General features: G+C 61.7%; 3 protein-coding genes across 4 annotated transcripts; 2 read left to right on the forward strand and 1 right to left on the reverse strand.

The window, feature by feature from the left end:
* Positions 1 to 11,796, forward strand: DUSP15 (dual specificity phosphatase 15). Its single transcript, XM_064674478.1, has 15 exons — positions 1 to 132; positions 1,664 to 1,697; positions 3,613 to 3,695; positions 4,136 to 4,185; positions 4,813 to 4,887; positions 5,348 to 5,519; positions 5,688 to 5,899; positions 8,459 to 9,020; positions 9,326 to 9,515; positions 9,719 to 9,759; positions 10,014 to 10,119; positions 10,339 to 10,515; positions 10,598 to 10,993; positions 11,118 to 11,236; positions 11,337 to 11,796. Exons 1-15 carry the CDS (start codon positions 112 to 114, stop codon positions 11,475 to 11,477), a joined length of 2,379 nt encoding a protein of 792 aa, XP_064530548.1. The 5' UTR covers positions 1 to 111; the 3' UTR covers positions 11,478 to 11,796.
* An 87-nt stretch (positions 11,797 to 11,883) lies between these two features.
* FOXS1 (forkhead box S1) lies at positions 11,884 to 14,012 on the forward strand. Its single transcript, XM_064673835.1, has one exon. It carries the CDS (start codon positions 12,636 to 12,638, stop codon positions 13,959 to 13,961), a length of 1,326 nt encoding a protein of 441 aa, XP_064529905.1. The 5' UTR covers positions 11,884 to 12,635; the 3' UTR covers positions 13,962 to 14,012.
* A 3,190-nt stretch (positions 14,013 to 17,202) lies between these two features.
* MYLK2 (myosin light chain kinase 2) lies at positions 17,203 to 26,282 on the reverse strand. Of its 2 annotated transcripts, XM_064673804.1 has the most exons (13): positions 26,155 to 26,282; positions 23,978 to 25,226; positions 23,488 to 23,932; positions 23,053 to 23,354; positions 22,078 to 22,183; positions 21,788 to 21,881; positions 21,517 to 21,626; positions 20,832 to 20,973; positions 20,602 to 20,672; positions 20,250 to 20,378; positions 19,776 to 19,928; positions 19,273 to 19,405; positions 17,203 to 18,905 (listed from the first exon to the last, which is right to left on the reverse strand). In XM_064673804.1, the coding sequence occupies exons 2-13, from the start codon at positions 25,167 to 25,169 to the stop codon at positions 18,825 to 18,827; spliced, it is 2,958 nt and encodes a 985-aa protein (XP_064529874.1). In that variant the 5' UTR covers positions 25,170 to 25,226; positions 26,155 to 26,282; the 3' UTR covers positions 17,203 to 18,824. The 2 variants fall into 2 exon arrangements, with proteins under 2 accessions (XP_064529874.1, XP_064529873.1); XM_064673803.1 differs by having other exon boundaries at positions 23,488 to 25,226; positions 26,155 to 26,281.
* Between the last annotated feature and the right edge of the window lie 1,674 nt (positions 26,283 to 27,956).

The following is a 27,956-nucleotide window of genomic DNA, read 5'->3' on the forward strand; positions in this document are numbered from 1 at the left end:
AACCCGACCAGGGAGCGGGGACGGCAGCCACGCCCGGGGACGGGGAGGACGGCAGCGCTGGGGACAAGGACACTCGCGCCCCGTGCCCTCCCCCGGCGCCCGCGGTCGGCCATGGGGAACGGCATGAGCCAGGTAACGGGGGGCGCGGGGCGGCTGCTCCGCAGTCCGGCCGGAGCCGGAGGTGGGAGACCCTCACCTGGCGGCTGCCCCTGCCCTGCCAAGCGGCGTTTCACCTCCCGGCACGGGATCCGGCACAGAGCTCGGCTCTCAGGCAGCTTGTTTACCTGCCAACAGAGCGGGTAAAACCAGAGGAGAAACAGACCAGGACACTGCACCAGGGCCCGTCCCGACAGCTGCTTAGGGGGTGTGGAGGGCAGGGGACACAGCGAGCCCCTTCGAGGGAGGGTGGAACCTTTCCCAACAGCCTTAACCCCAAGGAACAGCTCCAAGCACACGCTCGGGAGCCCAGTGAGACCCCGAGCCTGGTGGTCCCACACCCCCTGCTTAGTGGGGCTGGGCTGTGCGTGGGGCTTGGCGTCACTGGGCAGAGGGGATGGGCACTATTTTATTTATGTGCTGCCCCGTTTTCTCCTGCGAGGAGTGGGTCAGCAGGGTGCTGGGGACAGACACGTGCTGTTTATTCATGGTTCAGTGCCCTGCCCTTGGGAGCTGCCCTTGCTAACTGGCTCTCTCCCACCCGCTCCTCTCAGTGCCGCAGCTGTGAGTTAAAGGCACCTCATCGGTAGAAAATGGATCTAAAATCTTAGGAATCATAAAAAACCCAAACCTCTTTAAGCTGTTCAACCGAGAGAAGCATTTCCAAATGTGAGCAATGAGACAAGTGTGAGCCCAGCTGTGCTGATGGAAATCACCTCCACCTGCCCTGGGCACCAAACATTGCTGCAGGGAGAAGCTGGGGGAGAACCAGCTGGATACAGGATTGAACAGCCCTTCACTGCCCAGGCTGTGAGTGAGGGAGAATATAAAACAGCTCTGTGTCAGAAGGGTTGCAAGGTGTCCTGCTTCTGCATCTGCAATGCTGTTAATAGAGGCCTTGTCAAGTAATTATCCTATCATTATGAGAAGTGGAATTTCCCAGGGGAAAACGAGCTGAAGGCACGGTGTCCAGAGCAATCTGTGCCTGGGCTGTGAGAAATGGGCTCCCTGCAGTGCAGAGTGTGGGGAACAGAGCTTGGGGCTGGGAGGGGGACAGCCAAATCCCCCCAAGCTTCTCTGTGCCTGTTGCTTTTCTATCTCTCAGGCAGCAGGACTTACACAGGTCATAAGTATAGTCCAAGGCTGTACAGAGGTGTATGCAACTTGCTGAGCTCAGGTAATAAACCCCAACGGTGGATTTATTGATGATAAACAAGAGGAGCAATAAAAAACTCTATGTCTGACTGCCAGCACCCATTAGGGTGCAGCATCAGATGGTTGCAGGTGCCAGGGTTACATCCAGCCCCATGTCCTGGATGCCAGGGCAGAATCAGCCCTGGGAATGCACCAGCACCATTCCTGCCCTGGGGCTGGTGATGGTCACCTCAAACACCAGAACTTTGGCTCCTCCAGCCAAGGTAGCTGCTTCCCAAAGGGGGTCCCAGCACACTGGGTACCTCAGCACAAGGTCACTGCTCACGCTGCCACTTCCCCTTGTGTTCCACAGATCCTTCCTGGCCTCTACCTTGGGAACTTTGTCGGTAAGCGGAACCCAGATGCTGCAGAGGTGTCCTCCAGCTGGGGAGTGGGGCTTGCTTGAGTTGGTGTCTCCCTGCCTGCAAACTCTGCCTGACACCCTGCCTGCTCCCACTGCCCTGCCTGCTCCTGCTGACCTGCCTGCGCCCACCACCCGCACTGCTCTGCCACCTGGTTTGGGGTGGCAGCAGTGGATTGGAAGCATTGTGGGGAATGCAAGGCAGAGACCCTCTGCCTTTGTATGGTTTCCTGATTTAAAGGCTGCCCTTCGGACACACAGGATGAAGGGGCCAAAGTGGGGGGAAATGGATCCTGTGCCAGGAGCAGAAGAGCTGGTGGTGCCACACCAGTGCGAGGAAGCAGGACTGGGACACCTCAGGGTGATGCTCCCCAGTTTCAGAGCTATAGGAGGCAGGAGGGAGCTGCTCACCCTCAGGAGGGAGTTTCTCCCAGAGGTAGAATCGCCCCTTCTCACACCAAGTCACTATTATAAGGGGTTTTCATTACCAGGGAACAATTCATGACCGAGGCTTGGCATCTGCCATGAAAAACCAGCACTTATTGGTACTCCCACCTCCCTCATGAATCCTTTGGCAGCTTGATTCCTGCAGTAAGCTCTGGGAAAGTTTAAAACCATTGGTGTGAATTGCTAAGGAAATGTCACTGGAAGGGCAGCCCTGTACTCCCTGCACCCCATGGAGCAACTTGGGGTGGGCTGGGGGGGGGCTGTGGCTTGCTGGGAGCAGAGGGACAAGGGTACCCAGCTCCCAAGTTCATCACGGGGGCTCCTGTGAGCAGCTCTGCTGTGGGATCTTGGCCTGATGCCACCTGAGCATCGCTCTGCCAAGCAATCCAGGGTGACAACAAGATTCCAGGCCCACAACATTAAGCTCACAGAGATGTTTTCTCTAACTGGAAGCTTTTCCAGCCCCTGTAAGCCTTGATTCCAGTGTCACTACTTGCTGTCGCTGCCTGCTGAGGAAGATGGGAAGGTGGTGGATGCTGTGTGAGTCCCCACAAGGGTCCCCACGTCCCTCCCCACATGCAGAGCACAGCTCCCCCACAGAGCATCTCCCTCGAGACTCATTCCTATTAAAATTCACATCATGCCGTTAGCACATCACAGTCTGGATTCCTGAGCCAAGGTTTTACACCACGTGAAAGTTCAGAAACCCAAAGGAATGAGATGGGCAAATGTTCCTCCTCCTCTTTGGCCACTCTTGCAGCATCCGCTGGTCATGGCATGAAAGGGAGACACTTGGAAGTTGCCCAGGAAGACATGCATGCTCCCCTCCCAGCACAATAACTGTTGTGCTGCACCAGAGACCAGGATCATGGCCAGGGTGCTGAAGGGTTACTGAGAGGCAGGGCATATTCCCCCCAGACAGCTGAGGACACCCCATTTCTGTCCTTATGGCTGCAGAGAGGACACACCAGAGCACTGCAAGTCACTGCTCATGTGTTTTCTACAGAAAACCAAGAGTTGATATGAATTGCTGCAGCTCCACTTCCATAATTCACAAGACAAAGCAGATCCCTCAGGCTGCAGCAAGTCCCAGTGCCGGGTGTGTCTGCCCAGGGAGGTGCAGGCAGGGCATGAGTCTCCTCCCAAACTGGGGACAAGTACAGGCAGGAGGGACACTGCCACAGTGTTTCTCTGAAGGTGTGAATGCTTCCCCCAGCATGAGCAGCGAGGGCAAGTGCCTTTACAGGGAGAGGCCTGTCGTTTGGGATCACGGGGTTTGCATTCCAGATTTCCGTGTTTGCCCATGTCTGCGCTGCTGCACGTGGGGGTGGGATGCAGTTGATCTGCTGGGGAAAGGCTTTGAGTGCTGGCTGGCTGCAGGAGCACGGTGGGTGCACTGTGGGAAGAGAAGGCTAAGAAATGAATACATGTTGGTATCTAATTTTATCCTTTAGATGCCAAAGACCTGGAGCAGCTAAGCCGGAACAAGATCACCCACATCGTTTCGATCCATGAATCCCCCCAGCCCCTGCTGAAGGTAGGATCCTGCACCCAATACCACCGTGTAGATCCCTGCAGCTCCTTCCATGCTGCATCTTCCTTCCCCCTCTGAGCATTGCATGGCACGTACACCTCTCCCTGGTCACTGCTCCCAGAGGAGCTGGACAGCCCCCCCGGCATGGGAAACTGGCTTGTGACTATAACCCGGCCTTGAACACTGACAGGAAACAATTTCCAGCTTTCCAGCCTCATCTTGTTTCCCATCCCCTCCCACGAGTTGCCGGTGTCCCCCTGCCCTCCCCCTCACCCAGGGGAGAGTGTGGCCCCATCCCCACGTAGGGGGATGCTGTGCGGGGGGAGAGAAACTCCACAGGCAGCTCTGGGTGAGGAGCAAAGGTGCTGCCAGCCCAGCTGTGAGCATATATGACACCCTGACTACAGTGCCTGAGCTTTTCCTCTTCCTGTCGTGTCTTCCAGGATATTACCTACCTCCGCATCCCCCTGCCTGACACCCCTGAGGCCAACATGTGAGTACCCTGAGGAGGCCAAGGAATGTTCAAGGGCTGGGGTCTGCAGGGCAACCAGGTCTGGAGGGCTCACAGCACCCCAAGCCCTTGAGGTGCTGCCTCCAGCTCCTCAAGCACAGCAACCCACAGGCTAAAGGTGTGATGCTGCAGTGCTGGGGACCACCCCTGGACCCCAACAGCATCCCAGTTCAGTGACCACTGTGAATGGCTCCAAGCCCTGTGGTGAGGCAATGGGCAGCCCCTCTGCAGCACCCATGGACAGGAGCAGCAAGCACCCTCCTGGGAGTTTCCTGGAGGGGGAAAAGCAGGTAAAGGGTAAGGAGCCAGCTAAGGGTGCTCGAGTGGCTGAAGGTGTGAGCAGCCAACATCCCAATGCCCCAGCATGAGTCACATGAGTCACAGGGCAGCCCCGTCCCCAGCACAGTGTCCTCTGCTGCGTTCCCAGCATGGAATGAGCTGGTAGACCCACCTTCCCTTGGGAATCAACAGCACTGAGCTGCTCAGGTCTCAGCAGTGGCTGGCAGAGCCCCTAAAGCAACTCAAACACACAGGGCTGCTCTGCCTGTGGCCAAAAATCCTGTTCCACCTCTGAAGTTCTTATTCTGTCTGTTTTATTTTTCCTGCTAGCAAGAGGCACTTCAAGGAATGCATCAGTTTTATCCACCAGTGTCGCCTGCATGGAGGGAACTGCCTCGTCCACTGGTAATGCTTCTTCCCCCGTGCCTGCTGCTGTGTTTCCTCAGCTCAGTAGAGATCCAGCCCCTCACTTGGGCTGCAGACCCCTGAGCAGAGCCAGCCTGTGCCAGAGGGCTCCGTGCCTACAGATCCACCCAGGATCCACCCTCGGCTGCAGCTTGTGACTCAAATCCAGCGGGATGCAGGCAGTCCTGGAGCCAGGGCAGTTTCTTGCTGCAGCTGAGCATGTGGGATGAGCGAGGTTTGGGGCAGGCAGCCAGGCAGCGGCCGCTGCTCCCATTCCCTGGGGAGGAGTGGGTATTTATAGGCACTGATGGCCAGGACCTTGGAAGGGCTCAGACCTCCGGGAGAGCAAGTCCTTGGAAAAGAGGAACTGCAATAACTGAGGCACAGGGGTGGAGGAAGAGGGGAGTGTGGGTTCAGGGTGCGCCACCAACCCAAGCCCTTCTGCACTTTCCCTCGCCAGCCTCGCTGGCATCTCCCGCAGTACCACCGTGGTCGTTGCGTACGTCATGGTCGTCACGGAGCTGAGCTGCCAGGAGGTGCTGGATGCCATCAGAACCATCCGGCCCGTCGCCAACCCCAACCCTGGCTTCAGGCAGCAGCTGTCTGAGTTTGGTGGCAGCGCAGCCCGCAAGGTGGGACCAACTTCTGCCACCTGTGCTCTGCTCTGCTGAGCCTGCCATGGGCCTCAGAGCAAGGACAGGTCCTGAGGGAACTCCGTTTCTTCCCCACTCCCTTTTCTGGCAGGCTTGGACCTGCCCTTGGAAACTGGCACCTTATTTTGCTTCTCACTCCTTCCCCAGGTCCGCAGGCACCTGAAGCAGAGGTATGGGACATCCCCTTTCAATGATGAGGAAGAAATAAAGGCCTTGCTGCCAGCAGGGAGAGAAGGAACATCCAGGACGGAGGGAGCTCAGCAAGGACTGGTCCCAAGAGCCAGAGACATCAGAAGCACAAGTCCCTTCCTGCTGCGGGTGAAGAGGACGTTCTCCTGCATCCCAGCTTGTCTGAAGTGACCCCAGCCAAGGGAGAGCAGCGAGAATCACCCAACAGCCTGGGAGAGATGAAGGACACAACACAGTGGGATGAGGAGCGCTGGGCAGGGACCTGCACCAAGCCCATCTCCTTCTTCTCTTCTGGGCTGGGAGCATGCCACACTCTGTGTGGGTGGGATTCATGGGCACTGCTGGACTTTGCAGCACATGCTGGGCTCATCCTCTTTGCATCTGGCATGCTGGGGACGCGGGTCTCTGCCCCCAAGTCACTGCAGGCTCGGGCCAGAACACAGAGGGGGTCTCTCCTGCCACAGGCCAGCACCCAGGTGTTGCCAGCAGCAGCTTTAGCACTTGGGTACCCACTGCACAGGCCTCAGGGTGCACAGGGTGCAGGAGAGCTGGCGCTCCCCTCAGAGCAGTTTTCCCACCAGCAGCACAAGCTCCCAGCGCCCAGGTGGCTGCGGAGCAGGGACACACCGGTGTGTCAGCAGGTAATGCCACCACACTGGCTCCTAGGCGAGGGTCCAGCTCCAACCTGGCCAAGCACAAGCCCTGAGCAAGCACTGTAGCTTTAGGAATCCATTGCACCCCATTCCTGCCCATTCCAGGGCACAATCTGCAACAGGTGGGAACCAAGCGTTTAACCTGGCCAGACCTCACTAGAGCCTTAAGCCATTTTGCTTAAAGACTTTCTATGTCCCCAAGTAATAAACGCCCCTTCTCTGTGGTCTGACTCCCCTGTGGTGGCTGGGTTGGAATAGGGATGCTGAGGAGGAAGGTCCTGGTGTGGGGTCCCCCTCTCCTCCCAGCTCCTGCCGGGCTGCTATTCCAATTCCCTTGCTTCCAGGCCAGGGCTCTCTGGCACCCTTTGGCCCCCCAGCACCCAGCAGGGTGGTCGCCCTGCACCCCAGGACCACACACCTGGGATGGATGTGTGCCTCATGCACAGCTGCACCCTCCCATGCTGGGACACGCTATGCCAAGGTGTTTACACGCAGGGATTCCCCTGTTCCCACTGTAAACACAGGGCTGTGGCCCCTCCAGCCCAGCTCAGCAGCACAGCAAAATGTATTTATTTTGGCAGATCTGGTTTGCACAACTTGGAAAACCCCGGGCGAGGGCAGGGTTAGCCATGAGTTAATGTTTGACTCCTTTTTGAAGCTCATTTCTCCGTGAAAAGTTTAAGGGTTAAGCAGCTTCACCTTCCCCGCGCAGGGAGCAGCACAGTGGGGAATCCGGTGTGGAATCCGGCTCCTGATCCTCCTCGCTGATGCCCGGGTAATTAGATCCCCCGGGTCCCGCGTCACCACGCGGCTGTCACAGCACATGAAATCCCCGGCCGATAAAGCTTATCCCAGGGGGCCGGGGCTGGCAAAAGAGCCGGCGGCTGCGATTATCTCCCGGCCTTGAATGTAATCTGTGCAAGCCACTGAGAGGCTGTGCAATGACCCCTTGCCATTGCTCCACTTCCCAAGGCAGAAAGGGGACGTGTGGGTTCTCTGGCCGTCAGTCCCAGGCCCTTTTCCCGGAATGTGGCCCCCCGGCACGCCCAGCAGAGAGGTGCAGGGGCTGCCTGGGCTTTGCTCTGCATCAGAGGGGCCCCGGACAGGCTCAGTAAGGAGAGAAAACCCCAGCCTGTGTGGCTGGGTCATACACTCGCCGTGGCCCCATGTGCCCTCTGTGCCACGTGGCCATGTCCCATCCCCACGTCCTTTTGGAAAGCCCGAGCCGGGGCGCTCTGCTGCTGATTATTCATTTGGAGACTTTGCAGCCCCAGCAGCTCTCAGGAGCCTCGTTTCTCCTCCCTGCGAGAGGTGAATTTCTCTGACTCAGAGCTGGAAAAAGGACCTTAGGGGCTGCTAAAGGTGGCCTGGGGGCTGCAGCAGGGCAGAGGAGCTGGGTTTTGCTGCACAGTGACATGGGGCTCTGCAGCAGTGATGGAGGAGCCAAGACTAGTGTCAACGCGGGGTGGTCCAGTGACCCAGCCCGTGCCCTGCTGGGGGCCAGCGGGGAGCTGGTGCAGGATGAGTCAGGCTTCCTCCCCAGCCCCGGCAGCCCTTGGTGCAGCTCATCCGCCCTTCCCACCCTGTTCCTGTTCCACTCAGGGCGCAGAGCCCCGCGAGACAGACGTTAGCAGAGACAGATAAGAACAGAGGAGAGATCTGAGAGATGGGAACATGTGACTGCTCACACCACCCTGGAAACCCCGTGCTGTTCCCACAGCTCCCCACACCCGCGGGATGACCTGCTGGTCCCAGGGAGGACACAGTCCCTGGGGCTGGGAGGCGTTTGGATCCTCAAAGCAGGAGGATGGGGGAGCAGGGTCCCTTGCCCTCTTTGGAGACCAAGTGAGAGTCCTAAGAGTCTAAGGGAAGGCACACGGGAGGGGTACAGGGGAGTTCCACGTGCTTTCTAGTGCCCTATCCCCTCTCTCATGGATGCAACGTGCCTGTCCCCTCCTCTGTGGGTGCAGGGTGCCTGTGTTGAGAAATACACCTAGTGCGAGTATCTAGGTATGTAAACTACCAGCGCGAGCTGCACATTGTGTTCTGGGTGACAGGAAAAGGCTGAGCCTTAAGCAACAGCAGGGAATGGGCGCCCACCCCTTCCCTCCACCTGCGGCACAGGCCGGGCTGCAGGTCGATCACCCAGGACTCTGCAGTAGCCAATGAGCAACAGAAAGAGCCTAAAATCTCCATTGGTGTACATGGGTGCACTGACTGTGAGGGCATGAAACCCCTGGGATGCCTTTGTTGGGGGTCCCTCCCGGAGTCCCACCGCTGTACTGCTCAATTACTGCACCACTTGTTCCTGAACTCGGACGTCAGACACCGCTGCGGGAAACCCGAGGCAAAGAAAAAATTTAAGAACCGTCCCCTCTGTCGTGGGGCAGCCAGAGCCGGCAGCGTGGGCCGGGAAAAGGAAAGTGAAAGCCGGAGCCGCTTTCGGTTTCGGCGCCGGGCCGCGATGGCGGAGCCGGGGGCGCCCATGCGGCTGAAGGAGTGGCTGATCGCGCAGATCGACAGCGGCCGGTACCCGGGGCTGCGCTGGGAGAACCGGCACCGGACGCTCTTCCGCATCCCCTGGAAGCACGCGGCCAAGCAGGATTACCGGCAGCAGCAGGACGCCGCGCTCTTCAAGGTACCCCGGGCTCCCCGCGATCGCCACCTGGCCCTGGGAGCGCCCCTGGGACTCGTCCCCCGGGGCTCCGTGCGCACCCCCGGAGCTCATCATTGCCTGGGGCTCCCTGCTGCTCAGCTCCGTGTGCTCCCCTGGGACCCCCCAGCACCCAGCTCCCCACAGCTCCCCAGGACACATAGCCCCGGTTCCCCACGGTCCCCCCCAGCCCTGGTGCATTCGTACCGCCCCAGGGCCCCCTTGGGCAGCGGAGCGGGGGGCCAGGGCGTGGGCAGCCCCCGCAGCACAGGGCACCCTCTGTCCCCCAGGCTTGGGCCATCTACAAAGGGAAGTACCAGGAAGGGACGGACAAGGCTGATCCCTCCACCTGGAAGACTCGTCTCCGCTGTGCCCTCAACAAGAGCACCGACTTCCAGGAGGTGCCTGAGCGGAGCCAGCTGGATATCTCTGAGCCTTACAAGGTGTACCAGATCGTGACTGACAGAGCCTGTGATGCAGGTACGTGTCCCTGTTGTCCCTCCTCTTGTGCCAGACGTGGGGTTGCTGCCTGCACCATGACTGTACGAGCCCCGTGCCCTGCAGACATCACCCTTCCTTCCTACTCCTCTTCCTCTCTGGGTGTCCTGGGCAGCCACCTGTCTTCCCTGGGGCTGTTCCTGCTGTTTGCCAGGGGCTCATCGGTTTTTCCTTGCTCTCTGCAGAGGACAGTGACACCCAGTCCCCAGGCAGTGAGGACCAGCAGGTGAGCTCACCCAGTGCCATACGGGCAGGGGAGAAGGTGGGACCCCCAAAACTCCCCTCGTCTGTCAGCTGCTCTCCTGGCTGCCCACTGCCCGTGTCTGTCCCATGGGGCGTTGCTGAGAGTCCCTTGTGCCATGCAGCTGCCAGACTCTGACAGGGGATCTGCTGGTGCATGGGGTCCATGGCAGAGGCAGGAGCCAGCTCAGGGACCCCTGCTGCCAGCTCAGCCCTCACTGAAGCCACTCCTACCCCCAGGGCAGCACTGCAGGGAGTCCAAAGAAGGAGGAAAGCCAGAAAGACACACTGGAGACAGACCACGGATCTCCACAGCCCCTGCTCTCTGCCCATCCAACTGAGAGAGGTGAGGAGGGTCCCCGTTGACAGGATGGGGCTGGGGGCAGGGAGCACACACTTCCCAGCAGGAGAGATCCTGCTCTGTGCAGGCAACACCTGTGGGGATGAAGACAGGGGCTGGGGACTCCCTCCTGGCCCCAGCAAAGCCACTTAATCACGTACTCAGGGGCTCTTATGAAGCCCAGTAATGAGCAAACACGGTGCAAAGGACCCTGCTGCCCACCAGGCCAGGAGAGCACCTGGGAGTCCTCGAGGACAACTGCCCATGGCCCTTTACCGCCTCATCTCTGCCCTGGTCCAGGGTACCTCGTGAGGGGAGTCTTCTACAGCTGGAACCCAACCCATGGCCAGTTCCTCCCTAGACCCCAGTCCTACCTCCCTGTGGAAGATGTCAACAACTCAGGTAGGAGCCTCACTGGTGGGCAATGCCTTGGGTGGCCCCACCAGCCCAGGCTGCCCACGGGCTGACTCTCCCCTCACCCCAGATTGCTGGCTCCACATCCGTCTCTACTACTGCGATGTGCTGGTGAAGGAGGTGACCACCCGCACGGCCGAGGGCTGTCGCATCACCAGCCGTGCCGTGCCGGCCGACAGCGAGCGCCTCTATGGCCCCTCCTGCATGGAGCAGATCGAGTTCCCCCCGCCGCAGGCACTCAGCGGCCACGGCCACGCGGCCGTCATGGCCAACGTGCTGGAGCGGCTCCTGCCCCACCTGGAGCGCGGGGTGCTGCTGTGGGTAGCGCCCGAGGGGGTCTTCATGAAGCGCCAGTGCCAGGGCAGGGTGTACTGGAACGGGCCACTGGCCCCACACAGGAACTGGCCCAACAAGCTGGAGAGGGAGAAGACCTACAAGCTGCTGGACACGCAGCAGTACCTGCAGCGTAAGTGCCACCTGCCACCCCAGGAGATCCCAATCCCCTTGGGAAACAGGGCAGGTCCTGGCCTGGCATGGCTGCTCGAGGCCGTGGGGACCCACTGACCCCTGACAGGGTTGGTGTCTTGCAGAGCTGCGGGAGTACCTGAGCAATGGGCAGCTCATGCCGCAGTACCAGATCCACCTGTGCTTCGGGGAGGAATACCCCACCAGAGCCGGGCACCCCTTCCAGAAGCTCATCATGGCCCACGTGAGTACACACCGGGGCTGGTGACCCTGAGCCAGGCACCGGGACCGTCGCAGTGGGGGATACAGACATGTGCCTATTCCATCACTCTGTGCCTCTGCAGGTGGAGCCGGTGTTCGCACGGGAGCTCTTCCATCACGCCCAGCGCTTGAGGCCAACGCTGCTCCGCAACTCCCCCCAGCCCTGTGCCCCTGGCACCTCCAGCCACGTTATTCATGTCCTCAAACAGCTCTGCCAGCCCTGAGCCGGGCAGGAGACGAGAGCTCAGTCACCATAAAGTCTCAGAGCAGGAGGCTCTGAGCCCCACGGCCTTACTCCAGCTGCGTGTCCCTAGGCAGAGTGCACGGGGTGCTCAGCGTGAGGAACCAGATGCAGGCAGGTTCTGGTCAGGGTGGGCAGGCACTGCTGCCCTCATGAGTGCTGTATTTATTGCCCAGGAGGTCCCCAGGTGGGATTTGCTGTGTGCCTGTTCAGCCAGTCGGGGCAGAGCCAGCTCCATCCTTGCACCACCAGGACTTGCCATTTGTGAAACTTAGAAATAAAAGTTGTGTTTTGGTACCAGTGTCAGGGGCTGGCTCTGGTGTGGGGGACTGGTGCCAGTATGAGGGGAGCACAGGTGGCTGGGGAAGCCAAGTCTGCATAGTGTGGGCAAAGCCACAAGGGAACAGCCCTGTTCATGTGGTGGCTCCAGACCCATCCTGCCCCTCATGTGAGCGCCTTGGCAGGGCTGAAGGCAGCAGTGAGGTGCCCGTTAGCTGCCCTGCTGAACTGGCAACATGGGAGCCTGTCCCAAAGGCACTCCCTGCCTGTGCCTCAGTTTCCCCTGGTGAGTGGAGTGAGTGGGCTCCTGAGGGCCATTCTGCAGCCTGAGGGTTGGGAATGGTGCAGGGACCTGGCACAGCACAGGATCTGGCACAAGCCCAGGCTGAGAGCAGGGCCTGAGGCACTGGGGTAGGCAGGGGGCAGATGGGCATCTGAGGGCAGGCAGCACCCTCAGCTCTGCCAGCATCCCCCCACTGAGCCCCGCTCCAGGCCCAGCTGGAGCCCGGCGGTGCACTGTGAGCAGGGCAGGATGAGAAACAGGTCGTGGGAACCTTCCGTGGGAAAAGGGGCTGGGGGAGCCGGGGGCTGTGCCCGCCTCTACCCTGGGGAGGCTGCGGCTGTGCCAGCCCCGGGGCCACTGGCTGCCGGCCGCAGGTCTTGGCGGCGCATCCGTCCGTCTGTCCACAGGGACCAGTGCTGGACGGCGGAGTCCCGCTCCGCCCTGGGCGGCCCCTCAGAGGAGGGGCCCGCCGCCCCCTCGCCGGCCGGCGGGTTTTAACGGGCCGTGCTGGGGCCGTGCGGCAGAGCGGGATCAGCGGGATCAGCGGCAGGGCTGGAACGGCAGCGGCTGGCCGGGAGGATGCAGCCGGACCTCCCCGTCAGCGACGCGGTGCTGCGCAGCCCATCAGCCCCCGAGCCAGCCGGTGGCCCTTTCCCCAGCACCGAGGCCACCAAGCCACCCTACAGCTACATTGCCCTCATCACCATGGCCATCCAGAGCGCGCCCGAGCAGCGCATCACCCTCAGTGGCATCTACCGCTACATCATGGGCCGCTTCACCTTCTACCGCGAGAACAAGCAGGGCTGGCAGAACAGCATCCGCCACAACCTGTCCCTCAACGAGTGCTTCGTCAAGGTGCCCCGCGACGACAAGAAGCCGGGCAAGGGCAACTATTGGACCCTGGACCCAGACTGCTACAACATGTTTGAGAACGGCAGCTTCTTGCGGCGCCGCCGGCGCTTCACCAGGAAGAGGGGCCTCCGGGATGCCCCAGGCACTGAGGGGGATGAGGGGCGTGGGAAGACCCCCAGGCAACGGGCAAGGGGGCTGCCTGAGGAGGGGAAGGCAGAGGGAGGCTACAAGTCACCAGCAGCCACGGGGCGCCTGCCGAGCCCTGCCACGCTATCTGAGGGTTCCGGGGTGTCGGGGTGCGCTGAGCCCTGTGCCCGGCGTCAGCCACCCAAGACCACGCAGCCCTGCCTGTACCTACCGGACACGCCACAGCCCAAGGGGCCATTCTTTGCAGCCCCCGAGAGCCGCCCACCCAAGGAGACTGTCTTCGGGGGGCTCCCGGCAGCACTGCAACTGCCCCGTCCAGGTCAGTACCCGCTGCCCGGCGAGCACCCGGCCCAGCACCCTGCCCTGCTGCCTGCCCTGCTGCCCACCCAGCACAGGGACCCCCCGCAGGACTCGCCGGCCACACCAGGCACCCCCCCGGGGCAGCTGGAGGGTGAGGAGCCGGCTGCCCCTGGGCTGGGGACGGGCCAGCCATTCGGGCAGGTGCCACCTGCATTCCCTGGCACACTCCTGGGCACGAGCAAGCCCCCTCCATCCTGCTTCCTGGAGGGAGAGGGCTACGTGCAGCCCTCCCTGCCCGTATTCGGCTCCTTCAGCCGGCCTGGGCCCGAGGTGCTGGGCAGCAGCTACCAGTGCCGGGTGCAGGCGCTGAGCTTCTGCATGAAGGAGCGGCCGTGCAGCACAGCGCTGGAGCATCTCCTGGCTGCAGCCCCCCCGGCCCCCGCCACCCCCCGCCAGCCACCCTTTGGGGCTGTGGGGCCACGGGCGGGCGAGCAGAAGGAGCCATGGGGGACGGGGGCTGCGATCCCACTGCAGGGGGGTAACGGCTACCCCCTGGGGCTGCCCCCCTGCCTCTACCGGACACCCGGCATGTTCTTCTTCGAGTGAGGGACTCCCCACCCTGGTACACACCAGCACCCAATAAAGCACATTCCCCAATGCTGCCTCTGTGGTCTCTGTGCCCCGCTCGAGGTGGGCAGTGGGCAGGGGCAAGCTGGGCACCCTCTGCCTCAGCCCAGGCACTGGCTGGGGGACACACATCCCCAAGGCCACCCAGCACACCCCTCATCCCTGCTGGCCCCTCCACTGGCTGGACAGTGAGGCCATGGGGACACAGGGCCTGGTCAGGGCACCTACATCCAGGTCGTGTGTCTCTGGGAGACACTGGGGAAAAGATCCTGACACAATCTGGGGCCAGGAGCCTCTGAAGCCCCATCCCCTGGTAGCATAAAGGAACCTTCTCCCTGGGGGTCAGGGGGATCTGCTGCAACAAAAGTTATTCCCCAATGGAGCCTCGTTGTCACATGCCTGTGCCTGGGACCCTTCCAGGTGGCTGGCTTCACCTCAGGTGCAAAATATGGCACAAGTGGCACCAGCCTCACTGTGAGGCCCTGCTCATGCACCAGTGTGACCTCAGAGAGATGCCAGGGAGACTCCGGGGGTTGTGGCACAGTGTGGGGGCTCTGCTGTGGGGGGTCAGGGCTTCCTCCCCTCTCTCTCTCTGCTTGTGGCTCAGCCAGTGCCTGGCTGGGACCCCAACTAGTCCCTGCAGACCTCGAGCCCAGAGATGGGCTGTGCCAGGGGCTGCAGCTCTGGTGGGAACGACCAGGAAAGTGGATTCCTCCGACCTGAATCATGCCGGGCAGCTGCCAGTAAGGAGGCACCAGCTGAGTCACCGCTGTTGACACCGGGCTGGGCACAGGGACCTGCCCCCGTGAGTCAGGCTGTGGGACACAAGCACGGGCAGGGGTCCTCATACAGCCCCAGGATGGGACCTGGCCACCAGCCCCTTCCCACATGCTGCTGGAACATCCAAGTCAGCACCTCTGCAGCACTGGAGCGAGGCCAGAGTGATGCTGGCAAAGTGCGGGGCTGTACTTGTGCACTCCTTCCAGGCTGGGACAGGGAGCTCCCCAGGAGCGGCAATGCCTGGACCCCACAGCACAGCCAGCCTCAGGACGTAGGGCTGACAGGAGCTCTCCATGCTGCTGTGGGGAGCAGATTTGTGGTAGAGTTCCCCCGGCCCCCCAAGGCCAGCGGGACCCCAGCTTGGCCAATCTTGGGGGTCTCCGCAGGGGCCACGCTGGCACGGAGGCACAACACTGCCGTCACTCGGGGACCGGGAGCACCGCGGCCGCGTCAGCCCTGTTATCAGCCCCCAGACGGCTGCTGCTGGGCCGTGGCTGTGTCCCAGCCCCGGGCAGGGCAGGGGGGGGCCGCCCTTCGTCATCGAGGACGGCCACTCAACCCTGGGCCTCTCTTTTCTCCCTTTTATTTTTTTTCCTACCCAGTGGAAAACAATATTTGAGCGCCTACATCATGCTGGCGTCTCTGGAGCGGCCGGCGGCAAGCGCGGCTGACCTCAGCCCCCTCCTTTGCGCGGTCCCCGGGGGCGCGGGAGGAAGCGAACGCCGCAGCCGTGCCCAGGGGCCGTCTGGTTCCCACGCAGTGTGGCCGGGCCCATCGCCCGCCCCGGCTGGGAACACACAGCCCTGGCCTCACGCGGTGCCCAGGACGGGGTGCCTGTGCTGGGAGCAGTGTGGTGCATCCCATTGCCCATCCCGGGCTGGGGGATGGGGACCCCCGTTCCTCACAGCCTGCACCACCCAGGCGTGCAGATCAGAGCCATGTGCTGTCCTGGTGCTCCCCTTCCCCACGCCCACCCTGACTCCTGCTCATGGACCCGCTGCTCCCCCAGCTCTGCCTCCTCCCTGGCTCTCTCCTGGCTCGCAGTGGGTGGCCTGGCCCTCTGCCCACTCGCCCGCTCCCATCCTGGGCTGTGCCGTGGCCAGGACTGTGCTGCACCCAGTCACGGTGAGAACCTGCTGCTGCTGCTGCTGCTGGTGCTGCCAGGTGCCATTGCTGAGGACTGCCCGCTCCCCCTCCCTCCCTGTGCTGCCTGCAGGGCCTCTTGTTTCTACGGGCAGTGTGGGTGCCCCAGGGGTGGGGTAGAGGCCCACACGGGGAATGTGTGCTGCTCCAGGCTCCAGGGATGGACGCTGTGGACACACACATGCACACCCAGACTGTGCCATGCATTCATGGGGGTGACAAAGACCCCACACAGGAGGGATGGAACTGGCTGCCATGGCCTGTGCTGGACCAGGAGCAGCCCTGTCTCTGTGTCCCTCGGCCCTGGCAGGGCCAATCCACTCCCCAGAGCTTTGGGTCCCTACAAACTGTCCTGCATCTCAGCTGGGAGCAGGGGATGGGATCACATCTACTTCCATGGGTGTCAGAACTGTGGCCCCACTCATCCCACCTCAATGGGTGTCCCTGTGTGGTTCCACAGTGGGAAAGAAGGGGCTGGAGCTGCCAAACTGGGCTGTGGGGTAGAGTCACCCACTCTGGGATGTGCTGGTGCCTGTGCATCCCTGTGCTGCAGATGTGCACACGCAGGGCTCTGTGCAGGAACTGATCCCCCAGAGCAGCTTGGGGTGCCAGGAGTGTCCAGGGCCGACAGTCCATCTGGGAACCCCACGGCCACCCTGCAGCAGGGCCCTGCAGCCCCTGTGGCCGGCCGGGGCCAGGGCCGGGACCGGGCGACGCGCAGCTCCTGGGGCCAGACAGGAAGGAGACGTCACCGCCGGAGCGTAACTCAAACCAGATGGGGCTGTGCTGGCGTCCAGGCCTGCGGGGTGGTCACCGACAGGAACCGGTCAAAGGCTGCCGGCAGGAAGCTGCTGGGAGGGACGCCCGTGGTGGGAGCCGGAGTCCGGGCTCTGGCAGCCTTAACCACTTCGGGGTCGGCTGCAGACCCCCTGGACAGAAGGGCACCAGCACCCACCAGCCCTTGCCTGGGCATCCCATCCCATGTGGGCAGATGCTGAAGCTGTGAGGACACCTCTGACTGACGACTGACTATCCATCCATCTACCAACCAACCATGCATTTCCCCTTCCCCCAGCACAGCTCAGGTCTGGGGAGTGCAGAGACCAGAACCCCTTGGCTCTGTGCCTGCACAGCCCTGCCTGGGATGTACCAGGTGGTCCCCATCCCCACCATACCCTCTCCACACCCTCTCCCTCATGGATGCTGCTTCCCATCCTCATCTCACTTATCCTGTGGCTGCAGGGCCCCTGTGGGTGGGAGTGGGGTCTCCTCAGCCCCCAGAATGGCAGGTGTGGGCTGTGGGCAGACCTGTACATTTATTTACAAGAAGGCAAGCGCCGAGCAGGGCTCCATTGTGGGGCAGGGTCCCACCAGCTGTGGCCCCTGCCCGGTGGGGACAAGCCTGAAGCCCCTTCCCCTGCTGCAGCCAGTGGGGCTGGGGGGCCATTCTCTCCCTGTGTCTTTCCCCAGGGTTTTTCCAGCAGACACAGAGGACACAGGTGGCCCCAGAGCAAACACACAGCCCTTGCTTGGGTGGGCTCAGCCGTGGTGAAAACCGAAACTGAGGCACCTCTTGCCAGTCCCCCATCCACTCCCACCATGGGCCAAGGCTGGACGCTGCAAATCCCAAGGGATGCCCATCCTCTGGGAGCACCGGGGGAGCCCTGAGGGGTGCAGGCAGAGGGGACGGGGGTCAGGGTGAGGCGGGGGAGCAGGAGCGGCACCCCTCTCCCCCACCCCAGCAGGTCCCGGGGAGCCCCCGCCCGCGGCGGGGGGAGCTGGCGGCCGCAGCCGGAGCGGCGGAGCGGTTCCGGTGTGTTGGTGGTCGGGTGAGCGGCGCTGGCCGGAGCGGGGAGCGCGGGCCAGCTGCTCTGCATTAGCCCGCCTCGCTCATCGCGATCTGGCGGGGACGGGTGAAGCAGAGGTTGTGTTTTTCCCCCGCTGGCAGAGTCGAAGGGCAGGGAGGGCAGGAGGAACACAAAGCCTCCTTCTTCTCTCGCTAGCTCCCAGCTGGGGACGCCTCTGGAAGTGTGCTTGCTGCTTCCTCCCTTCCTGTGCAAGCAGCAGCTCAGGGCCAGCTCCGCTCCCACATGCCCAGCCGGCCAGGGAGGAGGTGCTTCAGCCTTGGCTCCGGTGCCAAGGCACCAGGGTGAGGGTCCACGGTTCCCTCCAGCGTCATTGCCGAGCCACAGAGCTGGGAAGGGAGGTCGGGCAGCACGGGGGCCAGCGGCAGTGAAGGCAGGGCAGGGCTGCAGCATTTACAGGCAGAGAGGGCACGTTTTGGGTCCAAGAGCAGCAAGCACCAGGTGGCCGAGGCAGAAGGATCACACCGGAATGACCTTCCTCCTCCAAGGGCACGGGAAGGAAGCGTGAGCAGAGCAGAGACGCTGCGGGTCGGGCATCACACAGCCAGGCCAGGGGTGAGATCAGAAACCTCCTCTCCAGAGCAGCCTCACAGTCCAAGGACATATCAGTGGGGTCATTGGCTCGATGGGAACGGCGTAGGCTGGAGCCCCAGGAGCCCCAGAGGTCCTGAGCCTGAGCCCTCAGCAGAGGGTCCTGAGCTCAGAAATGCTGCCCAGAGTGGTACAAGCTCGGCAGAGCTGCTGCAGGTGAGGATCCCAGCGGGGTCCTGGCCCCCAAGCAGTCCCACAGCTGCTGGATGCCAGACAGGGGCAGCTCCAGGGATGCAGCAGAGCAGCCTCGTGGTGGCAGTGGCACAGAGCAGAGGTGTGATGTGGGCATCAGAGCAGCATCTGGCACAGCACGGGCAGGGAGGGCGCAGTGCAGCTCCAGCTCCTGGCCCCTCAGTGGGCAGCTGGGACCCCAGAGAGGTCCTGCTGCTGTCCAAAAGCAAGACTGATGTGGGACTCTCTCAAACGCTTCCTCTCTGGCCTCGACCCCCCTGGGAGCCCCAGCTCAGACACCCAGCGCCGTCAGGGACCCTGAGCTGGTGATCTTCCTGAAGCGGTTGGCAGCACACACCCCGATGAAGTTTTTCTGTAAAAGGGAAGAGGAAAGGTGCTCATCCTATTGCGAGGGCTGTGGCCCTGGAGGCTGAGCCAGAACCCATTCTGGGGCCTGACACCACTCCTGCCCCTAAAAGCAGGTCTTGGGATCCACTCAGGAGAGACCACCACAAAGGGATCTATACTTGGTGGGGGTCTCAACTCGTGGGCACCCACACAAAGACTCTGGAGCTGGGAAGCCCTCCCTCCAGGCTGCCAGACAAGATCCCTCTGCACAGCAAGACAGAGCCACCCTCCACGTGCCAGATGCCATCCACCAGGACAGACAGAGGCTGGCAGCCCCTCTACCATCCCCCTCAGAAGGTGTTGACCCTCATCCCCATTTCTGCCCCCCGCACCTTCCAGCGCCGTCGCATGACGTATTTCTTGAGCAGCACCTGGGATTTGAGGCGCCGGTTGCAGCGTTTGGCCTTTTCTGCCAGATTTTTGAGCCAGGGATGCTGCAGGCACTGGTCAGCGCTCATCCGGGCACTGAAGGGGAGAGGAGCCATGTCATCCCTGCTTGAGCCCTGCCCCCTTCAACCACCCCCTTTCTCCAGCTTCCCTGGAGCCCCAAAAATCCAGAGGGAGGAAAAACCTGCAGGGAGGAACCAGCCAAAAGGTTGTGCCCAGGGACCAGTGGGGCTGGGCAGGACCCTGGGGGATCCAGCATGTCCTACTTGGGGCGGGTGTCCCCTGGAGGGATGTGGGACTCTGTTGGGGCCAGTCAGCAGTGGGGCAGGGCCCCGTGGGGTTCCTTGGGTGCAGGACCCAGGGGTTGCTGCAGAAGCAGTGCATGGTACCCAGGGCAGCTCTGGGGATGCCCACCCTAGGACCCCGGTGGCCACTGCCAACTTCACACCTTTTATCCTTGATGATGAGGTTTGAGACGAAATCCTTGGCCTCATTGGAGACGCTCTCAAAAGTCTCCTCGTCGAAGTACCAGTTGGCAGCCAGGACGTTGTTGAGAGTTTCGGTGTCGTCATCACCCAAGAAGGGGGAGAGGCCACTGAGCCTGGGGGTGCAGGAGGGTGAGAAGCTGGGTGCTTTCAGACTTCAGCACCTTCCAGACCCCCCAGAATGGAGCCAGTCTGGCCAGGGCTGCCCCAGGGAGGTCATGTGGGGCTGTTGGCACCATCTTGTGCTCCTGCCTGCAGCCAGGCTGAGCCTCTTCCTACCCTTCTACAGCCCCATCTGCCATTCTCCCCATCCAGCACCCCCACCTGCCCACCAAGCAGCTGAGTGCTTGGGGATAGCTCTGCACCCCAGGCAGCTCTGTCCCAGCACCCCAGCCACCCAGTCCAGCCCTGGCAGCCCTCACCCAGCCCTGACGTACAGCATGTAGGTGATGACCCCCATGCTCCACATGTCTGTGGTGTAGGAGACCTGCTCGTAGTTGACCACCTCAGGGGAGAGGAATTCAGGAGTGCCAAAGTTCACCTTCAGTTTCTCATTGGGGTTGTACCTGCAGCCAGGGGGGGGAAAGTCAGCAGGAGGGGGACAGGCTGCTCCCGCAAACCACTGTTCCTCTCCAGCAGATGCTGCCCTCCCCAACCCTCCCATGCCAGCCAGGGAGAGCTGTGGTCAAAGCAATGGCCTAGAGTGTGTCCTGGGGCTCCCGGTGCCCCAAGGGCACAGAGAGAGGTGTGGGACAGGAGAAGGGAGGGAGCTGAGGGGGAAAATCTCACCTTCGAGCCAGCCCAAAGTCGATGATCTTCACCATGTGTCCGGTGGCAGAGACACAGAGGATGTTCTCAGGCTGTGGGAACAGGGTGACCATTGTCCCCCCCACCAAGAGGGGACATCCCCACTGCACAGGTCCTGTGGCTGACCCGTACCAGAGCGATGCTGACCCACAGACATCCCTCCCACAGCTGTCCCCCCTGGCCCCTGCCACTGTCACCCCCCAGCCCTGCACCTTGAGGTCGAGGTGGAGGACATGCATGTGGTGCATGAAGCGGATGCCCTCGCAGATCTGCCGGACGAACACCATGCAGTCCACCTCTGTCAGGTGGTAGTCGTCGTCGATGATCCGCTCAAAGAGCTCACCACCCTCCACGCTGCGTGGGGAAGGATCATGAGGTCACCTTAGGGGGGCTCTCTGCCCCAAACTGTCCTCCTGCAGAGCCCCCTGTCCCCCCCCGGGACCCTGACCCAGCCCCACCACGGAGATACTGAGCATCCATGGTGGGATGTGTGCGTGCTGGGGTTGGACACCCCCAAGGCAGGCACAGGGGGGTTACCCCAGGACACCTCAGCTGCCCTGCGGTCTGTAGAGTAGAACAGCCCCAGCACAGCCTCAGCCTCCTTGGGGCAAGTGGGCAGAGGAAAGGGAGCTGTGCCAGAAGGACCTGGCTCATCTCCACCCTCAACGCAACTGTGATGGAGGGAGATGCTGTCCCGGCCAGGCAGAGCCTGAGCCTGTCTCTCAGCCTGGAGCAGGGAGGTGCCCAAGAAGGGATGAGCAAGGAGAGGATATTCCTTGGGGCCAACCTTCTGCTTGGTCAGGGGCTGGCACATCTGCTCTAACTCCTGATGCATCCCCCATAATGGTGCCCCTCAGCCAGGCATCAGGCCTCATGGGACACTGCCCCAACACTCACAATTCCATGAAGAGGATGATCTCCCGGGGTGTCTCGATGGCGTCGTAGAGCTGGATGAGGTTGTGGTGGTTCAGCTGGTTCATCACATCGATCTCCAGCAGCACCATCTCCTGTGGAAGGAGCCCCATGGTGGTGTGGGGTGTCAGCCCTGGCAGTGCCACCAGGACAAGCTGTCACAGCACCAGGGGCACACAGGACGCGCCGCCGCCAGCCCCCACCTCGGCCATGCCACCATGGCCATGAGGAACCCCCTGCCCAGCGTCTTTAAGACCTTGTCCTTGGGTCCCTGCTTCCGGATCACTTTGGCTGCCAACTTGAGCCCCGTCTCCTTCTCCGTGCACGTGTGGACTTCACCGAACTTGCCCCTGGGGAGGGAGAGAAGGAGAGGTGCCCTGGGGTGCTGCCCAATGTTGCCCTCTGCACCCATTCTGCCCCAGGTACCCACCCCATCACAACCAGAGGAGTCCTATCAACCCAGAGCTAATGCCCAGGCTAGAGGACAACCTGGGGCAGTGCCAGGGGAAGCTGGGCATCCTTCCCCCTTCTGGGGCCCCTCCTTACCCGCCCAGGATGTCCTTGGAGTTGAGGCTGAACTGGGAGCTGACGCTGCCAGAGTGCAGGGTGACAGTGCGATGCTCGAAGGGCGCTGGTGGCGGAGGGACATCGTCTGCCCAGAGAGGAGGGATGGGATAAGAAGTGAGTCTGCTGGCCTGGAGATGCCACTGCTGAGCACCCCAGGGTGCCCTGGTATGGGGTGAAGGCAGACACCCAGCCAAGCCCGTGGGTGCAGAATGCAGCTGGGTAGAGTGCTGGGCTGCAAACCAGGGGCTCCTGGCTGGGGCTGCACTGGGGACAGAGCATCCCCCAGAGGGTCCCTTGCTACTGCCCACAGCATGGCCCTGCTGCATGGCACCCACCCTGCACCATGGCACTCACCCCACCACATGGCACTCATCCTGCTCCGTGGCACCCACCCTGCTCCATGGCATCCACTCCCACCATCCCACGTGTCACGTTTGCCCTCTCCAGGCCACTCTGCTGCCTACCACCCACTCTAGGCCACTCGTCCTCCACACCACCACCTCCTGCTCGCCCTCCCAAGACAGACCCCACACACAGGGCACCCCATGCACTCATTCCTGAGCCACCCTTTCCCAGGCGAGTCCAGGAGCTGGCCTCACAGGGATCCCACCAAGCACTCACTGCCCCCAAGCCCTGCCACCCCCACAAGGACAGTGGTGCAGGATGCAGGGACACACTGTGCCCTGACACTGGCCAGAAGGTCACTGTCACTCCCCAGGCTCCTCTTCTTCACAGTCAGTGTGGCTGGACAGCCTGGGAGGGGACACGACACATTTAGCCCTGTTTACAGTGAAAGAGGAGCTCGAAGGCCACCAGGCAGGTGACAAGCCAAGGACAGGAGCTGGCAGCATGGAGGGCTGTGCAGACAGCAGGCAGGGCCATGGGGTCCCCGGTCTGTCATCCCACAGAGGGTCCAAGGGGGCAAGGACAAGGCAGGCAACCTCATGTCCTTACCCAGTATTTCAAAAGGGTCTTCCTTCCCAAAATCAGGGGTGAGGTAGGGGCTGGGGGGTGGCTTTGCCTCTGTCGAGGGTGGTTGCCCTTCAGGTCCAGGTTGCTCCACAACCCCAGCGGGACCCGGCGGCTGCCCTGTGGCACTGGGCAATGTCCTCTCCTGGGGGGTGCCATGGGGCTGCAGGTCCCCCATGGCTGGCGGGGCAGGGCCAGGCTCTGTCAGACCCTCTTTTGGCTCCACCGCCGTGGTTTCCTCTGGAATCGTCTCCATCTCCGCCACCTCTGCCCAGGGCTGCTCCTCCCTGGAAGCAGGAGAGGGAGGTGAGCAGAGCCCAGCCAGCAGCCCCCGAGCCCAGCACCCACCTCTGCCTGGAGGGACCCAGGGCTCCCTGGAGCAGCGAGGGGGATCCCCCCATCCCAGGAGGGTGTGGGTACCTGTGGCAAGCGGCCGGGCAGCTCAGGCTCTGCAGCAGAGCCGGGCGTGGGGGCTCAGGGACCTTTGGTTCTTCATGCCCTTCACCCTGAGCCTTCACAGTAACCATGGCTGCTGACTCTGTGGGCTCCTCAGCCCCATCTCCAGCCTCTGCTGCAGCTGCAGGGGCCTCCACCTCAGCAGCTTTCTTCCCTCCATCCTGAGCCTTTGCAGCCACTGGGACCTTCTCCTTTGCAGGATCTTTCCCTTCATCCTCAGCCTTTGATGCAGTTGTGTTTTTTTCTATCTTTGCAGTTTTCTTCCCTCCGTCCTGCACCTTCGCTGCTGCCGGGGCTTTCTCCTTTGCGGGCTCTTTTTTACCTCCACCTTGAGCCATTTTTGCAGCTGAATTTTTTTCTGTCTTTGCTGCTGCCTTCTCTCCATCCTGAGCCATGGCAGCATCTGGGGGTTCCTCCTTCACTGGAGCTGGGGCTTTCTCCTCAGGAGCTGGAGCTTTCTCCTTCTCAGGAGCTGGAGCCTTGTCCTTTGTGGGAGCCGTAGCCTTGTCCTTCACAGGCTCTTCTTTGCCTCCATCTGGAGTCTTTTTTACTGCTGGGGCTTTTTCTGCTTTTATCACTTTATTCTCCCCACACTGAGCCTTTGCAGAAGCTGGAGACTTCTCTTTCACAGATGCTGTAATTTTCTCCTTTGGAGCCTTGTTATCAGCTGGGGCTTGCTCTGCCTTTGCAGCTTGCTTCCCTCCATCCGAAGATTTAGCAGTGGCTGGGACCTTCTCCTTTGCAACCACTGTGGTTTCCTCATTTGCAAGCTCTCCTTTGCCTCCATCCTGAGTCTGAGCTGCAGCCAAGGCTGTCTCCTCTGTGGATTTTGCCTTCCCTCCTTCAGAGTTTGCTGCAGCTGGAACCTTCTTCTCTGTGGGCTCTGCTTTCCCACCAGCCTCAGGCCCTAAGCCTCCAGGGGCTTGCTCTTTCCTGAGCTTGTCCTTTTCTCCATCCTGAGCATCAGTTACAGCTGGGCCCTTTGCCTCCATGGGTGCTGCCTGCCCTCCTTCAGGCTCTCCCAGAGCTGGAGCCTTCTCCTCCTTGGGCTCATCCTTCTCTCCATCCTTCTCCTTGGCAGCAGCTGGAGCTTTTTCTCCTTTGAGCTCCCCTGCAGCTGGAGCTTTCTTCTTCCCAGGCTCATCCTTCTCACCCTTCCCCCTGTCCTGAGCCTTGGCAGCAGCTGGAGTGTTCCCCTCTATGGGTGCTGCCTTCCCTCCTTTAGGTTCTTCTACATTTGGAGTTTTTGTCTTCCCAGGCTCATCCTTCTCCTCCTTCCCTACTCCCTGGGCCTCAGTGGCAGCCAGGACCTTCTCCCCCACGGATGCTGCCTGTTCTCCATTGTGCTGCACAGTCGAAGCCTCCTCTCCTGGCACTGCTTCCCGTCCATCCCGAGGCTCTGGAGCAGACAGGGCTGTCCCCTGCTCAGGTTCTGGTTTCCCTCCTCCAGCCTCTCCTGCTGCCTTCTCCTGTCCAGGGTCATCCATCCCTCCGTCCTGCGCCGCAGTGGCAGCCAGCACTGTCCCCCCTTGGGGCTGGGCAGCCTGGGGGGCGGTGGGGGCTGTGCTGCCCTCTGCTTCAGGGGGGGCCGTGCCACCAGCCCCCCCCCCGGTGTCGGCACCATCCACCCCACCGCCCTGCTCCATGGGGGCTCTCCAGGCAGGAGGCAGCTGCCCTGCGGTGCTCCCGGTTTGGAAAGGCTCCTGCGGGAGAGAAAGCAGCAGCTGAGGGCTCCCCAGACCCGACTCCCCGCAGAGGGGCACAGCTCTGCTCCTGCAGGGATGAGCTGCTGCCACCCAGCCGGGAACCGTGTCCCCACTGCCCAGCCGGCGGCTCCCGGGCTGGTGGCACCGAGCCAGGAGTCCCATGTGGCCACCAGTCCCGGCACCATCCCACTGTGCCCCGATATCTGCCCCACGGTGACTGATCGATGGCCTGACACCGGCACCTGTCACCGGGCGCCTGGGGCCCCTGATGTGCGAACAGCCAGCGCGGCGCGGCCAGGGTGACAATTTAAGGCCACATCCCACCATGGCGGGGCAGGAGACGGTGGCTCCAGCCCCAGGCTGGTGGGTGAGGAGCAGGAGAGGTGAGCATTCCCAGCACGGCCCCAACACTGCTGGCCCCCAAACCACACAGCCACGCAGGCAAACCCCATCTGCTCAGGGTCTATGTGGGCCCCTAGACCCAGCAGCCACCAGCACTGCTCATCCCCCTGCCCTGGCGTAACTAGGTCCCCCAAGGGGACCTCTTGGTGCCCATGTATCTGCATGGGGCTCCAGCCCAACACCTGATCCCCAAATCTCCACTCTGCTCTGGGCTTCACTGCCTTTCCCTGCCCAGTCACCTCCCCTCACCCTGTCCTAAAACACCCACCCTGTGCAGCCACCCAGATGCCAGGACAGCCCAGCCCCAGAATAAACCCACCAGCAACCATCCCAGTAACAGGGAAGTTGCTTGCCAGTCTTACTAGAGCAGTCCCTGGGACAGCATTCCTACGTCCCACAGCTGAGCATGGGGAGCCCATTGGGTTGGAGGTGTTCCTTCCAGGGCTGGGGGCTTCACTATCCCCAGGACTCCCCACCACCATACCCCAAGTGAGCAGCCACAGAGACCCCCCAGCCCCTTTACCTGGGCCGTGGTGCAGCGGGCGGTCAGAGGGGCAGCATCTGCACTGTGGCAGCGCCGGAGGGAGCAGCCTCTTCTATCCCTGGTGTAACGGAGCTGGATTAGTGCAGGCAGAGGAGGATCCTTTACAGCAGCAGGAGCCGTCCCGCTTCGCCTTTCCCAGCACCTGTTGCTGCTGGAGCCCGTTCAAAGGACACGCCACTCTCGCCTGTCCCTCGTGGGCTGGGGACACGCAGACACAGGGCAGGGGATGGGGACGGACCTCCCTCCTGCCCCAGCACAGCACCACAGGGAGGGCTGGCACTGGACACAGTAGCAGCCCAAAACTATCCCATGAGTGTGGCCTGGGCAATCTGGACAGGGTCCAGGTGGCCAAGGTCTTCCAAGGTGCTCACAGGTGGCACAAGGCAGCCACTGGCCAACCTACGGGGATGGTGGCCACAAGCAGCTGGTGATGGTGCTGGTCCTCTGTGCTCGCCTTGCCTGCAGCACCTCTCAGGAGGATGTGACCCTGGCCAGGCAGGGGAAGGGAGAGTGCTGCTGCTCCACATTGCCAAATCCCAGCTCCCAGTGAGCCAGCAGCATCTGTGAACCATGGGCTGGGATCAGGCTTTGCCAGAGGAGCTGTGGTTCACATGTGGCATTGAGAGTGACACAAGTCAGGATGGAGTCATGACTGTCCCCATGTCCCAAAGGTGCTGCTGTCCCATCTGTCCCTGCCCTGGCCTCAGGCACCCACCATTGCCACCTTGATACAAGAGCAACACTTGCTCAGTGGGACACAGAGGCTCCTGAGCAGACATGGTGCTCTCCTGGTCCAGCCTTCACAGCTTGGATTTGTTGCTTCACTGAGTCCAGTTCCTTTCCCAAAATCCAAGACAGGACCTGGAATGTGAAGAGAACCAGCAGGGATGATGCAGGAGCAGGTGCACAGCTCCAACCCAGTGCTGATGCAGTCGTGTACATGCAGAGGTTGGGGCATCACCACACCCACAGCTCTCGGGGGCTGTGACACCCACACTGCCCATTCCCGTGGTGAACGTGAGTCCCCCCACCTCAGTCTCCACAGGGCACACTGTCAGGAATAACTGTGCCTGGACAGCAGGGACTCTGCCCACCGACTGTCATCGCCAAAGTACAGTTTGGAATTGCCCTCCTCTGGCCGAGGGCTGCCAGACACCTGGTGGCCACCAGTGTCTCTTCAGGCACGTACTGCCACCACCCCGCCAGCCTTCGGCTCTGCACCCTCCCGGCAAACCCCGGGTGGAAGGAGCACATCCCCACAGCCGCTCCACAGGCACAGGGCAGGAGTCCAAGTGCCACAGCCGTGCCCCACAGCTCCCTCGAGCTGTTGGTGCAGTGAACGCCGGGATAAAAAATCTCTCCAAGGAGAGGAGCACCCACCTGGACACCAGCCAGCCTTCCCAAGGATGCTTGCAATCTTACAAGCTCCCTGGGAGCAAGGTTGGTGTCTGGTGAGGAAAGCTAGGGACAAGTTGAGGAAGCAAAGCCCTGGGAACAGGCACTGGTGGCCATGGAAATGGTTCTCCAAAGGTCATTGGTGACCAGGTTTGGCGTTATTACAGACAAAATTCGTTTGTGGGCAGAGGGAAATAAGCTGAAATCAGACTCCTCAGCAGAAGGAAGTGTAGAATTGAAGAGTAGGAGGTGTTACACCCCAGGATTTTGGATGCCTTGGTCCAAAATCCCACACCCCAGGGAGCGGCACAATGATCTGTCTCTCTGCAAACCAGTCACCACCCAGGGTTCTCAGCCTGGGCTTGGCTTTTTTTTTTTTCCCTTCC

This window comes from Pseudopipra pipra, chromosome 17 (genome assembly GCF_036250125.1).
Source record: "Pseudopipra pipra isolate bDixPip1 chromosome 17, bDixPip1.hap1, whole genome shotgun sequence".
Taxonomy (NCBI): Eukaryota; Metazoa; Chordata; class Aves; order Passeriformes; family Pipridae; genus Pseudopipra; species Pseudopipra pipra.

Excerpts from the sequence above, each read along its gene's own strand:
- MYLK2 (XM_064673803.1), bottom strand. The coding sequence starts at position 25,169 with ATGGAGCAGGGCGGTGGGGTGGATGGTGCCGACACCGGGGGGGGGGCT. Across the intron at positions 20,974-21,516 it reads ATCATCCTCTTCATGGAATT|CGTGGAGGGTGGTGAGCTCT; the intron begins GTGAGTGTTGGG and ends TTCCCCACGCAG. Across the intron at positions 19,406-19,775 it reads CTCATCATCAAGGATAAAAG|TGCCCGGATGAGCGCTGACC; the intron begins GTGTGAAGTTGG and ends TCTCCCCTTCAG.
- DUSP15 (XM_064674478.1), top strand. The coding sequence starts at position 112 with ATGGGGAACGGCATGAGCCAG. Across the intron at positions 133-1,663 it reads TGGGGAACGGCATGAGCCAG|ATCCTTCCTGGCCTCTACCT; the intron begins GTAACGGGGGGC and ends TGTGTTCCACAG. Across the intron at positions 9,516-9,718 it reads TGACAGAGCCTGTGATGCAG|AGGACAGTGACACCCAGTCC; the intron begins GTACGTGTCCCT and ends TGCTCTCTGCAG.
- FOXS1 (XM_064673835.1), top strand. The coding sequence starts at position 12,636 with ATGCAGCCGGACCTCCCCGTCAGCGACGCGGTGCTGCGCAGCCCATCA.